The 13,952-nt window shown below is 39.7% G+C and overlaps 1 protein-coding gene across 5 annotated transcripts in view; it reads left to right on the top strand.

Moving 5' to 3' along the window:
* The window catches only part of GOLGA4 (golgin A4), a 48,508-nt gene that overhangs the window by 9,588 nt on the left and 24,968 nt on the right, over positions 1–13,952 (top strand). For 4 of the 5 annotated variants that reach the window (XM_033165383.1, XM_033165381.1, XM_033165385.1 and 1 more), the window contains 8 exons: positions 364–678; positions 1,027–1,074; positions 1,767–1,823; positions 5,853–5,951; positions 6,771–6,909; positions 7,673–7,860; positions 8,855–8,938; positions 9,593–9,740. In XM_033165383.1, coding sequence (XP_033021274.1) covers positions 364–678; positions 1,027–1,074; positions 1,767–1,823; positions 5,853–5,951; positions 6,771–6,909; positions 7,673–7,860; positions 8,855–8,938; positions 9,593–9,740 — 1,078 coding nt within the window. Of the gene's footprint in view, positions 1–363; positions 679–1,026; positions 1,075–1,766; positions 1,824–5,852; positions 5,952–6,770; positions 6,910–7,672; positions 7,861–8,854; positions 8,939–9,592; positions 9,741–12,338; positions 12,488–13,952 lie in introns of those variants that run through there. The other variant, XM_033165384.1, reaches the window with a different exon arrangement.

The following is a 13,952-nucleotide window of genomic DNA, read 5'->3' as shown; positions in this document are numbered from 1 at the left end:
GTCTTGGTACTAAAGTAGAGGCAGCCAAATAGCTTGATGCTTGAGCCTCATAGTGTCTTAGGAAATACATTATTTTTATACTTCTTATATTTTACTGTCTCATCAAACTTGCCCAATTCAATATATACTATATTTTACTACTTCTGGAAATGATCTGTTTGTTAGATAAATAAATAAATCAAAATTTATTCATACACTGATGGAGTACTTATATCTCATAAGCATCAAAGAAAATGATTTACTTTTGGAAGTAAATTTATACTGGCTGTGTAACACTTTACATGTGTGCCAGTATGTTTTGTTTGGTGTGTGTGTTAAGATAATGTGGTCTAGAAACTCAGGCAATGTCTTGTGTATTTACAGCCTAGTGATGTCCAGTCTTTTGCACAGAAGATTCAGATTCGAGTTCCTTCGATGGAATCATTGTTTCGAAGCCCCTTAAAGGAAACTTTGTTCCGATCCTCTTCTAAAGAGTCTTTAGTACGGACTTCTTCAAGAGATTCACTGAACAAACTGGACTTTGATTCTCCTGGTCCCACGTTTGATCCACCTTCTGATGTGGAAAGTGAAGCAGAAGAATTGCCCGGAAATGTAGACAGCCTCCCCAAGGAACAGCTGCTGCAACGGTTGCGCAGGATGGAACGAAGTTTAGGCAGCTACAGAGGAAAATACTCAGAGGTAGGAACATACTTGAGTTTTTTAGTGAGCCATGTGAAAAAAATAATGTGGGAAGAACTAACTGAAGGTGAAACAAACATTTGTTAACAGAAATTTAGGGCGCCCCCCCCACCCTGCAGCCTCCTTTGCCCTCCCTGTTCCTCAACCCTCTGAAGCAGGTTTAGGGTGTTCTTTGATGTATATTATAGTATAGTAAATTCAAAGTGTGGTGGTGAACATTTTCATAGGGGGTGAGAAACAATAAAGCTCAATGACCTTGCTAAAGCACATTGGGTTTCACAGTAAACAGTTTGTATAGACACTTCTTCAGATACTTCTTCATTGTCAGCTGTGTTTTACACTTTTCAGCTGGTCACTGCCTATCAAGCTATGCAAAGAGAAAAGAAGAAGCTGCAGGTAAGAAAAAAAAGACTTAGGATATTACCTGAACATTTTTCATAGCCTTTTCTTTGCCAGGCAACACTTTTAAGGGTGTAACTTTAAATTGTGTCCAGTATGCAACAGAGAGTCTTTAAATATAAATGTAATCCACAAAAGTGTTCCTTTCCCCTGGTGTGACCGTTTCCCTGGAGTCTCCTTCAGTCAAGCTCCAGTAAGCCTACCTGAAAACCAGATTCCCTGCACTCCTAAAGGCTGTTATTTCTAGCCTAAAACTATTTTGTCACTGATCATGACCATCACTGAAACCTCCTGACCAGAGGCAGAACAGTGATGACAAAGATGAGTGGGAATTAGAAATTGCAGTAATGTGCTTGTCTGTTTTAGAAACATTCTTAATAGGAACAATATTTTGCAAAGCTTGCAGTCTTCAGGACTTAAAGGAGAGAGCCCAAAATTAAACTGGAGCAAGCATTGCTAAGGAGGTAATGTTGGAGGGATAAGGAAATTAATTCCTTAAGTTTAAGAAAGTACAAACTGCTTCGTGCTTAATTTACGTCTAGACATTTCAGATTTCTATTTTAGGGGAAATATACCGGTAGCTCTTGAACTGGAACTTGAATTGTAGTGGCAATGCAAAGCAGAAATTGTTATGTGTAGCTTTTATGTATTCAGTATTTCAAAAATCATCTTTCTCTGTTTATTTTTAGGGAATATTGAGCCAGAGTCAGGATAAAGCACTTCGCAGAATTGGTGAACTGCGGGAGGTAATACTTAATTCCAGTTGTGCATGTAATCTTACAACAAAAAATCATGAGAATTGAGTTTACATGATTAGCTATGTGACAGTAATAAAGCACAGTAATAAAGAGTATTCCAGTGGTCAGCAGTGCAGTAATAAAGAGTATTCCAGTAGTCAGCATAGGCCTTATGAAGATTTTACGAAAAGCAAATATCTTTTCTAATATCTTAGCAGTAATTCTCAGTGCATGGAGCCAGCGTGGTGTAGTGGTTAAAAGCGGTGGACTCATAATCTGGTGAACCGGGTTTGATTCCCTGCTCCTCCACATGCAGCTGCTGGGTGACCTTGGGCTAGTCACACTTCTCTGAAGTCTCTCAGCCTTCAATATTGGTATAGAAAACATGTCTAAAATAGTGAAACCACAATGACGAGGCCATTCACTGGATAAGATCAATATGAAAACAATCAATCTTTCATAGGGTAAATAATATGTAGATCTAAAATTAAAGTATAACAGCGCAGGCCTGGCTTCAGATAAGCTTTTTTTTTAGGTGCAAATAATCTAGTTACTGTTTTCAAAGGTAGTAAAGGTAAAGGGACCCTTGACCATTAGGTCCAGTTGCGGACGACTCTGGGGTTGCGGCGCTCATCTTGCTTTACTGGCTGAGAGAGCCGGCATGACTAAGCCACTTCTGGCAAAACCAGAGCAGCGCACGGAAACGCCGTTTACCTTCCCGCCAGACTGGTACCTATTTATCTACCTGCACTTTGACATGCTTTCGAATTGCTAGGTGGGCAGGAGCTGGGACCAAGCAACGGGAAGTCCTAGGCTCTGTGGTTTTACCCACAGCGCCACCCACGTCCCCTTTCAAAGGTAGTATTGCAGTATAAAAACTGGTTAGTGCTGGTCTATTTATGGTCAAATATACAATTGTTTAGCCAAGTCAAGTTGGAGTATTATGCATTTTGGGGGGAAATTGTAACATGATCTCCCAAATTGCCAGGAGACAGAACTTATAGCCATAAGGAAAGGGAACTTGAAATACGTTTTCCCTGTTACTTCAGATGTATTCCCTAGATTGTATGTATTGCCATTTTCACAATTAATGTTCATTTAAAGTACCATTTACTTAATTACTCCCCACTACCAATACTGGTTTTATGGCCAGTTATCAGGGAAGATGGGAGTTATAGTCCCACAACAACCGAAGGGCCACGGGTTAGCCACCTCTGCTTTGCAGTGTTAGGGTTATCTCTAATGGTGTCGTTGATTTTGACAGTAAATTTTCAGTCAGCAGAATGGGTAGGGAAGCAGTTTCCCAGAGGTGTACTAGGGAAGGGGCAAGAGCTGAAAAACTCTTCCTCCTCCTTTTTGTGGATGGAAGGCTTAGCGTCAGCTGAGATACAACCCTCAGACTCCACAAATACTGCAAAGCCAGAAATTTGTGAGTTGCTTGCCTACTTCTATTCATTTTTCTGTATGTTAAATTAAGTTGCTAATCTCTGTTCTACTGTACAAACATACATTTGCAACTGCTCAATAAAGTTAAAGTGTTCTAGCACATCATTTTGTACACTAAAGCCCACTAATTTATTGGGACGAAGTACTTGGGAGTGCTGCAGGATTTGCAGCATTACTTCTTGCAAATGCATGTAAATAAATCCACTTTCTATTGTGCTTTCTACCAACTGAAGAACCATTTCATAAAGAATGATGTGTTCGCTTAATCAGTTTGAAATAAAAGTAGTAAAGTTAATGCTAGCTTTGCTAATTCATATCCCAAAGTGTTTGCAAAATTGTTAGTGTCACGTTATGTTATTAAAATTGATCAGTGTGTAATGGAGAATAGATACCTAAGATAGATAATAAAGGTCCATGAACATTGGTTATTTGATTTTATCAGGTAACATTGCAATGAGCTGGGATTTTCTGTTTGTTTGAGGGAGCAAATGAACACTTACGGTACTCAAAACAGCAGGGGACTCTCTATTCCCTGAACACTTTGCTCTGTTCTAGTGAAGCTGCAGCATCATTTGACATAACTGTAATAAATGTAGATGTTTATTTCAGAGTATTTAGAAATCAAAACAATGAGCAATGTGTTTAAAGTGGGAATGTGACATCAATCACTACATAGAAAAGCGTACCACAGCAGTTGTCAATATTCCTAGCTATTGGTTGACTTCAGGATATAATCTGCTGTTGAAATTAGTATGACACATTCTGCATGCAAACTGTCACAGTGATGTCACTGGGTTCCACCGGGTTATGTTCAACTAGGTTGCCATAGCATCAGTGAACTCCTAATGTCAGGAAGTATGCACGTATTAACCAATCTGGTCTGGGGTAATTTTAGGTGGCTGATGTGTTTAGATCAACGATAAGACAAATGATTTTAGGAGATGACTTGGCAAATACAAGATGTCTTCAGATATTGCCAAGGCCTTCCCCAATTCTGTTCAGCAATCCTTGTGGAAGCATGTATAGCTGTTCTGTGCAGCAGTATTTATGCCTTTTAATCCTTCTTTTTGGATTACAAGAAATTGGCCCTCTTTTTGGCCATGTGGAGTGTTAATTCAGGTATGTGTATATAACACTCACATTTTATGAGCAAAACAGCAAGGAACTAGACCTTCTAGCTATTCTGTTCATCACATTTCCGGAATGTCTTGTCAACTGGCCACAGGAAAAAATGGCTTAGTCATGTGTTGTTAGTTTTTTTTTTAGCTCTTGTGTATTTTCTAATTTTCATTTAGAAAATACCTGAAGGCAGCCCTGTTGAGGGAAGTTTTTAATTTGTGACTCTGTATTGTATTTTGGTATTTGTTGGAGGCCGCCCAGAGTGGCTGGGGAGACCCGGCCAGATGGGCGGGGTATAAATAATAAATTATTATTATTATTATTATTATTATGCGTTTACCATCAGCTCTCTATGCAGGAATTAACAGGTGGCATGGGGCTGTTAAAAGGAGAGTTAAAAGGGTGCTTCATAAGTTGGCAACCCTGTTGCTCTATGAACTTCATTAGGAATTAGTATGAGCTGTTTCACATTTCTCCACTGTTTGAGCAGCAAAAATCTTACTAGCTGCAGTCATGAATTTGTCACAAGAAAATCATTACCTATACACATTATCTGGGAGGGGATTGTAAACAGTGAAGTCAAAAGGGAACAGTGGTCATTCAAACAACAACAACAAAATAAAAACCAGTTGTTGATAGGAGGGTCATTCTGGCATTGGTTGTCAGCTAACATCATCATTTCAATTTCTTACCAGACCTTCAACCATACTTAGGGACCAAGTTGTTTAGGGCTTGAAACACTAATGTGAATACCTTGAATTGGGCTTGGAAACAGGCAACCAGTGAAGCTGCTTTATATGAGTTCTAAATTGAACCTCAGCCAGTAATCTGGCTGTTGTATATTTTAGATCAGCTGAACTTTCCGTGTCATCTTCAAAGGCAGCCCCAGGTAGAAGCAGTAATCCAGTCTTGAAGTTATCAGAGCATGGAGTATGTGGCAAGATCTCTGTCCAAAAGGAGCCATAGCTGGCAAACTAGACATAGCTGGAAAAAGCACTCCTAGCTACTGAGGTCACCTGAACTTCCAATGGCAATCCAGGAATGCCCCCAAGCTACAGATCTAATCGTTCCAGGGGAGTGCAACCCTGTCCAGAAAAGGCAACCTCCTGGACTTGAGACCTCAGAACACATCAGACCTCTGCTTTTGTAGAATTCATTTTCAGTTCTTCAGCCAACATCCAGCCCATCACTATCTCCAAGCACGGGTTTAGTACTTCACCCGCCTCTCCCAGGTAGGTGTAGAACAAACAGAGACTTGGGTGTTATCTGTGTATTGGTGACAATTCACTCCAAATCTGATTTCAACACACAGCAGTTGCATATAGATATTGAATAGCATGGGGGACAACATGGAGCCCTGTGGGGCTCATGGTGTGCTTGACCGCCCTTCTTCCAATGTATGGATAGCCCCCTAATTAAGCTGTTTTATTATTTTCAATTAGAAATATTTGCAAAATGTATGTTCTATTTAAGGAACTCCAGATGGATCAACAGGCCAAAAAACATCTCCAGGAAGAGTTTGATGCATCTTTAGAAGAAAAGGATCAACTCATCAGTGTCCTGCAGACTCAGGTATCTATGTTTGATCAAGAGAGATGCTTCCAAAGTACCCTGGAAGAACAGTTAGTTGTTTTTTCTTACACACTGAGTATACCAGCTTTGCCAAGAGATATCATAATCTTTCATTCTGTCTAAATTATCTGTGTCTCATTCTTTCTAAGTCAGTTTCCCAATTGTTTTGTTGATGGGTTCAAGAGAGAGGAAAATTGAGGATGGAGAAAAGTGCTGCTTGGTCTGCATTTTCGACCAAAATTTACACTACCTGTCCTGGACGAATGCATAGTTGGGAATGTAATTGTCCTTCAGATTTTAAACATACGTATCAGAGTCTTACTGTCATAAGCGTTGTGCAGATCTCATGGAGGGGATCTTGAGGAGGAATGGGGGGAGTTGGAGCTAGATGTCACTAGGAGAGTCCTAGCAGGATGGGAGAGGTGAAATTCGGGACCCCAAGAAGTGTCTGAGCCAGGGGAAGGGGTGGAGAACTGGATCCAGGGGAGGGACCAAGCAGGTTGACAGAGGAGTGTTCCGTCCCTGTGACCTCACACCTCTAGTCAGATACCTCCTGCACCCAGTGCTACCTACCTGTAACTCCCCTTAGAGTTGTTCCTCTGTGTCTCACCTGGGGGCCCTTCCCACCTGACCTTGCCTTCCTCCTCTGCCTGCTTCTGTCTCGCTCTCCAATATGCCTGCAATGGGCCAGCAGCTTTCAGAGGTCTGACATTATGCTGTAGTTCACCTGTCAGCAGCTAAGTGAACATTTTTATTATATGTTAAGAAATGTCAGACAGTAGCTGAATAAACAATTATATTACTTTGTTGTTTTTGCAGGTATCATTACTGAAACAACGATTGCAAAATGGCCAAATAAGTTTTGAGTTACCTGATCCAAATGTTCAGACTCAACCACAAGTTCAGAGTCCAACAAACGATTTAAATACAGAGAATGCTGTGCAACCAGAGAGTCCTGGTAGGTTGGTGTATTAGAAAAAGAGTGTAAATATCTTGAAAATAAGATATTAACAATCTTGTGCTTTCATCCAGTTCTACTGAATGTTTCTATGTTTCCTAATGCAGATTTCCAGTTCAGTGTTGGTAGGGCTTTACAGCTGCATTTTAGATTGTTGATAAAATATTGATCTTAAGATCTCTTATTGAACATGCAGGGGATTTTAAGTACTTCCAGACGATGTTACTATGAGAGCACTACAATAGTATTCTTCATTTATTTAGTTCACATTTGCCAGTATCCAGTGCCCTTGTTCCATTAGAATTTATGCTTGTACAACAGAAATTCCTTTTCCTCCTGCATGCACCCCTTTCTCTCCAGGAGGAGGGGCAAGATGGTGCCGAGGTAAGATGTGCTTATCAGAGCTCCGCATATTCCCTTTCAGTTACATGACAGGGGTTTGCTTTGCTGGATTCTCTCCCCCTCTTTTGTTCTTTTAAAAATTCCTCCTATCGAAGGCAAGGTTGTTTTATGTGTTCCGGCAATCCCAAATCTGCTCCACAGCGTAAGAAGAACCTTCAGACAAGATTTAGGGAAAATATGGGCAAAGGAGAGTGGGGAGTTTGGTTGTGCAAGCAGAAAATATTGCAATAACGGAACCAATGACTTAGTGCTATTTTGGATATAAACTTTACTTAACTCACACCTTTCTTCAGTCATGTTATTCAAGCATTTTTTGTCCAGGCAATTATATTGCCCAAACATAATTTTCTGTTTGATGTAGGTGGTGATGGGGATTCTGCTAAAACACTAGAAGCTCTTACTCAGCGAGTCAAACGTCAAGAGAACTTGCTTCATCGATGTAAAGAAACAATCCGCTCATATAAAGAGCGCTCAGCACAGCTAACCAATGAAAAAGAGGCACTTCAGGAACAACTGGATGAGAGACTTCAGGAAGTAGAGAAAATAAAGGTACTGAAAAATGACTTTGTGTATCAATTCATGCAAGGTGAAAAATTTCTTTGCTTAACTGATAAAGCAAAAGATGCCAGATGTCACATATTGTAAAATTCCTGAATGCCCAAGGTAAGGTCAAGACATGGTGTTGATTCTATTAAATGGACTAATAATAATAAAATATGTAGACTATATGTCAGAACCTTCCAGAACTGCATATTTTAAACTACACATTTCTAATTGTGTGTGTCTATTAACCTAACTTAATTAGACTTCAAAGTAGGTTTGTTTGGTTTTTTATTTTCATATAAGCATTCAGTGATGTTTTTATTCAGGAAACATATGGTCCTCTAAATGTTGAGCAGAGTGAGATATTTCATGCACAGTTGGGAGCAAGGCTGTAGTCCTTGTTACAATAGGAGGAACTGGACACATTTTACTCTTGATTTTATTTTATTTTTAATCTAGTGTATGCCTGAAAATAAAAATTTTAAGTGAGTTTTTATAGTAGCTTCCACATTATTCCTTAAGAAACTCTAGGAGCCTTTTTGGGCAAAGAGCATAGTGTAAATATTTTAAGCTTGTACCCTCAAAGTCTGTAATGTCTGATATCACTATAACTTCGCCAAGGAAACAAGTATTTTCAGCCTCCTCCCTATATAACCAGCATTTATAAGGAGCTAAAAGGTATCTTAACGCAGGGGATTCCCAGAGTTGCGTGTGTTGATGTCTTCCAGAGGGGAGCTGAATAATAGTATATATTCAAGTAAGAAATACAGGGTACTCCTTGTTTCCATGGGAGTTGCATTCCTGGTCATTGTGTGTGTCGGCAGGGTACGTGTAAGCCTGCGCCGTTTTACCCCCTTCCCGGGCTGAAAGTGGTGTGTGCATCAGCAGTCACATGCAAAATGGTCATTCCACGTAATCAAATGTGAAGCCTTGGTGGGTGAGGGGAAGAGAGTTCAATTGGACAACAGGTACACTGCTTATATTTTAACCTGTCTCCTAGGATCTCCATATGGCTGAGAAGACCAAACTGATCACTCAGTTACGTGATGCCAAGAACTTGATAGAACAGCTAGAGCAAGATAAAGTAAGCAATATAGATTATTTTAAAATTCCTAAAGTATTGTACAAATAGTGCTAATTCAGGCATAAAAATTGCATGTAATTTATTTTGTCAACTGTCTTGAAAATAATTGCTAAAATGAGGATATATGAGAGAGCAATAGAGAGAGAGAGAGAATTGGATCCAGAGTTTGTCTTCTGTGAGCGGAGCAACTCCTTCCATCCACGGAAGGCTTTAGATCCAGGGGCAGAATCCTTTTCTTGGAAGGAAGGGGAGGTAATTTTTGCCAGTTCTCTTCTCCCCTTGCAGCTGTCACCTCCAACACTGGTCTAGAGACTGTTCCAACAGGAAACCTCCAGAGCAGATTGCATCTCTTCTCTTCTGCTGGCAGGAGCAAAGTCTGCTGTTTGCTCTTCTTCATGGTCTTTGACTTGTCACATAATCAGAGTCTGAGGGTTGTTGTTTTTTTAAGTTCCACCAGTAATCTCCAGATCCTCTTTCCCTCCCCTTGGTTATAGCTGCTATATATTTGTCCAGCACAATGCTTCTGCACTTTCTTCTAATGCAACAAAGAGGTGGGGAAGTTGCATAACAATAACTATGTCTTGTTTCTGAGTGTGTGTGTGTGTGTGTGTATCCACACAGCACCCTCCTTATCTGTAATTACCCATTTTATAGGGCATGGTAATAGCAGAAACCAAACGGCAGATGCATGAAACATTGGAAATGAAGGAAGAAGAAATTGCCCAGTTGCGTACTCGCGTGAAGCAGGTGGTTATGCAAGGTGAAGAGTTAAAAGAACAGAAGGAAAAGTCTGAAAAAGCTGGTAAGAAATTGTGGTGATTGTTTCTTATCCAAGCAGGAAACGTTTCTTTGGCATCATTTGTTTGCACTTTGTCACTAACTGTCGCAACAATCCCGTTTCCCTGACCATCAAAATTAACATCACTGTTTGACTAATGGTAGTGAATATAGGGGTGTCCATATGGTTTTCAGAAGACCATGTTGGTGCCTTGTGGAATTTGGTGGAAACCTGCAGCCATCCTTGCTCTACTCCTTCCTTCATTGCTTGTACAGAAATGAAAGAGGCAATAAGTTGGCAGATAAAACAGTTTCAACATTCCTCATTCATAACACAAACATGTTAGGGGGGAAATGCTCAACCCTATCATGGAATCAAAGCCGGCTAGGATGGTCCTCATAGATTTAAGCCACCTCATTTTGAATAATGTGCTTCTGCAGTGCCTTACAAGTTGAAGGAGTTGGATCAGTAAGTTTGACAGCAAGTCCTGTGATGAGGAGCCACCTTACTTCTAAGTTCCACGCAGCAGCTAAAACTCTTGGCATTCAGTAGTAGTCATACCAATAGCTTAAGCATGAAGTCACGTTATGAAAAAGAGACACTCCATTCCTGCTGGTTAGCTTAAGCATGAAGTCACGTTATGAAAAAGAGACACTCCATTCCTGCTGGTTAGTCTGACCTAGTACAGCAATAAGCATGATGTACAGGGACGCAGGTGGCACTGTGTTCTAAACCACAGAGCCTAGGGTTTGCCAATCAGAAGGTCAGCGGTTTGAATCCCCGCGATGGAGTGAGCTCCCGTTGATCGGTCCCTGCTCCTGCCAACTTAGCAGTTCGAAAGCACGTCAAAGTGCAAGTAGATAAATAGGTACCGCTCCGGCGGGAAGGTAAACAGCATTTCCGTGCGCTGCTCTGGTTCACCAGAAGTGGCTTAGTGATGACCCGAAAGCTGTATGCTGGCTCCCTTGGCCAATAAAGTGAGATGAGCGCCGCAACCCCAGAGTCATCCGCGACTGGACCTAATGGTCGGGTCCCTTTACCTTTACTAAGTATGATGTAGACACTGAATGTGGGGACAGCAGGAGAATCTGTCTTTTGAGACCTGGTGCAGACTGTCTGCAAGCCATGTTTTTCAAATTTAGAAGCAGCCTTATGAATACACTTTCTTGCCTTCTCCATCCAGAGCACTTTACCTCTTCCCTTCTCTTCCCAGTGTTAACCATATGTATTATATGTGCACTGAAGCTATGGATAATGCCAAATCACATTTCAATGTGAAGAAGTGTGCATGCACACGAAAGCTCATACCAATAACAAACTTAATTGGTCTCGAAGGTGCTACTGGAAGGATTTTTATTTTATTTTTTTATTTTGTTTACACATTTCTATAACTATGGATTGCAACCACTTCAAACCATGATTTTCAACTCAGGTTTACAAAGTAATTATGGTTTGTTAACCAGTATTGACAGTGCAGGAGAAATTGCTCATGGGAGGAGATAATGTGCAGCCATGAGGGTGGCTAATATTTGCAGCACTGCAGTTTTATGTCTGTATTTTCTATGTTCTTAGTCACTCCACACATCCAACATCCTATCTCCAGACATTGCATTTCTCTTCTCGCTTGTTAAACAGAAATAGTTAATTGTGGGGGAAATGGCAGATAAACAGAATGGAATGCAAAATGTTACCTTTTACAATTTTTTTATTTTGATATATATGTTAGATAATACTTTACAAAGTTATTGCATCTATTTAATATTAGGGATAGGTAATATTTGATATGCTCTGTATTTCTAAGTCGTTGAGAGACACAAAGATACTGCTTTAAGCCACAGTCCTACTTGTTTTGATTTTTGTGAGTCAGTAGGTAGGATTGCGTTTCCAGTGTTCAAATGTGATGGACAAGTCATTGCAGCAAGTCTTGTAATAAATATATATAATAAAATATGCTTGGAATGCTAAACTTTGAAACTAAACGAAATAAAACCATAACAGTTCAGTTCATGTCAGATTATTATTGCAGCTTTTCATTCTGTAATAATGAAAGTATTGTGTTAAAATCTCACTAAGCATCTTATTTTTGTGCATCCACACATGCCAATAAGTGAATCATGGTGCCTTTCCCAAGCCTTGTATGAACAGGATTGGGGTAAGGGATCTCTTACTTATATCACTCAACTGCTGCTTGCAGAGGGCTTTAGAAAGTAAATTCTGTGCTTCTCAGGCAATACCTAAAGTAAGTGCCTTCAGTTGAATGCAATTAAATCTCTTAACGCCTTGGAATATTTGGCGTTGTTTTACAGCTCTTGGAAATCAGTTATGTTATAATAACTTGTACATTAATTTCTCATAATTCAAACTTTAGCATTATACCAGTATTAAATATTCTGCACAAAACATTGTGAGGGTTTGCCAGCGTTTGGCCATGTAAAACAGCCATTTCAAATAAATCCTTGTAATTGTTTTCCTTCTTTGCATAAAAGCTATTTCATTCATAGACAAGAAATTCTTTTATATATTCAGGTGCTTATTCAAAATCATTATTGGTGCAGGTTGCCTAAATGTTAGAGAATGTTGTTTTGACTAGATGATTTTTTTTGTTACAGTTCTGCACTTCCATTTCTTGCATACTTGTTGAAACAGACTAAATGAGTATTTCTTAGTCTGCATAATTTGGTTCCATGCTGCTTTCTCCTGCTTTCACCACTAGATAGTGCCATAAGTTGAAGACACCAGTTAATATGGCATGAAAGACTTAAAAGAAAGAGGTAAAGATAGCTTTTATTGCACCAACTCTAGTTGTTTATGAAAATTTGTTGCAAGCTTTTGAACCACACCTACCGGTAGGTGTTTCATCAGAGCAAAAGCAAGGAGTTGGCTTATGGCTGGCACTTCACTTTTTTTTAAAATGAAGGGTGTTTAAAAATAATTGCAAATTGTGCTCATCATTTTCCTTCACCAATTCCAGTAGAGAAAAAGGATATGCTGTTGATCTCACAGAATACCACTCTGTGGCTCATAATGATGCAGCACACTTGTATATGGCTGCCTTCATCTTTTTTGACACAACATCAATTCAATTGCCAACATTCTGCAGCCTGGTAGTGTTTCTTTTATCCCTTAGAATCCCACAGAGCGTAGTCAAATGTGATATTTTTCACTGAAACACTCTGAGCCATGAGCTACCTCTTTGTCCAGTAAAAGTCAATTGAACCTTCTCTGAATCTTTATTTGTTAGTGCAAGGTGAGACGCTAGGCTTTCATGTATAAAAACAGATAATTTATACTTTATCATAAATCCCCTATGACTGATGGAGAACCTGTGTGCTCAGCTTGTGTTCAACAGCTTGATAACTTGCTTTAAAACAGAGTTGGACCAGTAAAAGATACCATTCTTCTATAGCTGATTATTTCATAGATAGATAGACCATTTTGTGAAAAACCAACAAAATGCATTTTTGAGAATATGAATGTAAGCTTGCTAGCTCAGGTGAAGCTCAACCCTTCCTTTCGCTCCTCTTCCTTATCACAAACTCCTTTTAAAAAGTGATGACAGTTTACACAAACAGCAGATTAGGTGATAAGCATGGCTTTCCACTGCACAGCTTTCTACTGTAGAGAGAAGGGCAGTGAGGTTTTCCCCCTACTGAAATCAGTGGGTTGGATCTAGTCTGAGAGTTAGTTGTACTTAACTTTTTGTAGCAATTTCAATAAGGACTATTTCCTGTTGAACGAATGAGACTTGGGTTGTGACTAACCCTTTTCATTGATTGCAATAAGGACCAAGTGTAGTTAAATTAAAAGTGGATCTTTTATTTTTTTATTTTTTTTAATCTCTGCTGTCCTCACCTGCAGTCTGAAGGAGCACAGTCAAGAACTCTGGCTTACCATCTCATCTATTGTTTGTGGCTCGTAGTTTCAATTGCATTGATGGCATTGCTTAGGAATGCCTTCAGCGTTTGCCTTGAAAAACATTCATGTTTACCCCAGGATAGTGAAAGCTACAATGTGATCACTTCAGTGGAAGTGATTTATCATTGTGTACTTAAGATTCATAGAAACATAGAATTGTAGAGTTGGATGGGAACCAAAGCGTCATCTTGTCCAACCTTGTGCAGTGCAGGAATCGCAGCTAAATAATCATTGACAAATTGCCATCCAACCTCTGTTAAAAAAACCTCCAATGAAGGGGGAACCCATCAACTTTGGAAGTACCCTATTCCACTGTCAAAC

The sequence above is a fragment of the Lacerta agilis genome, chromosome 12 (assembly GCF_009819535.1).
Source record: "Lacerta agilis isolate rLacAgi1 chromosome 12, rLacAgi1.pri, whole genome shotgun sequence".
NCBI lineage: Eukaryota > Metazoa > Chordata > Lepidosauria > Squamata > Lacertidae > Lacerta > Lacerta agilis.
The sequence above is the reverse complement of the archived record's forward strand: the minus strand, read 5'-3'. Positions and strand labels throughout refer to the sequence as shown.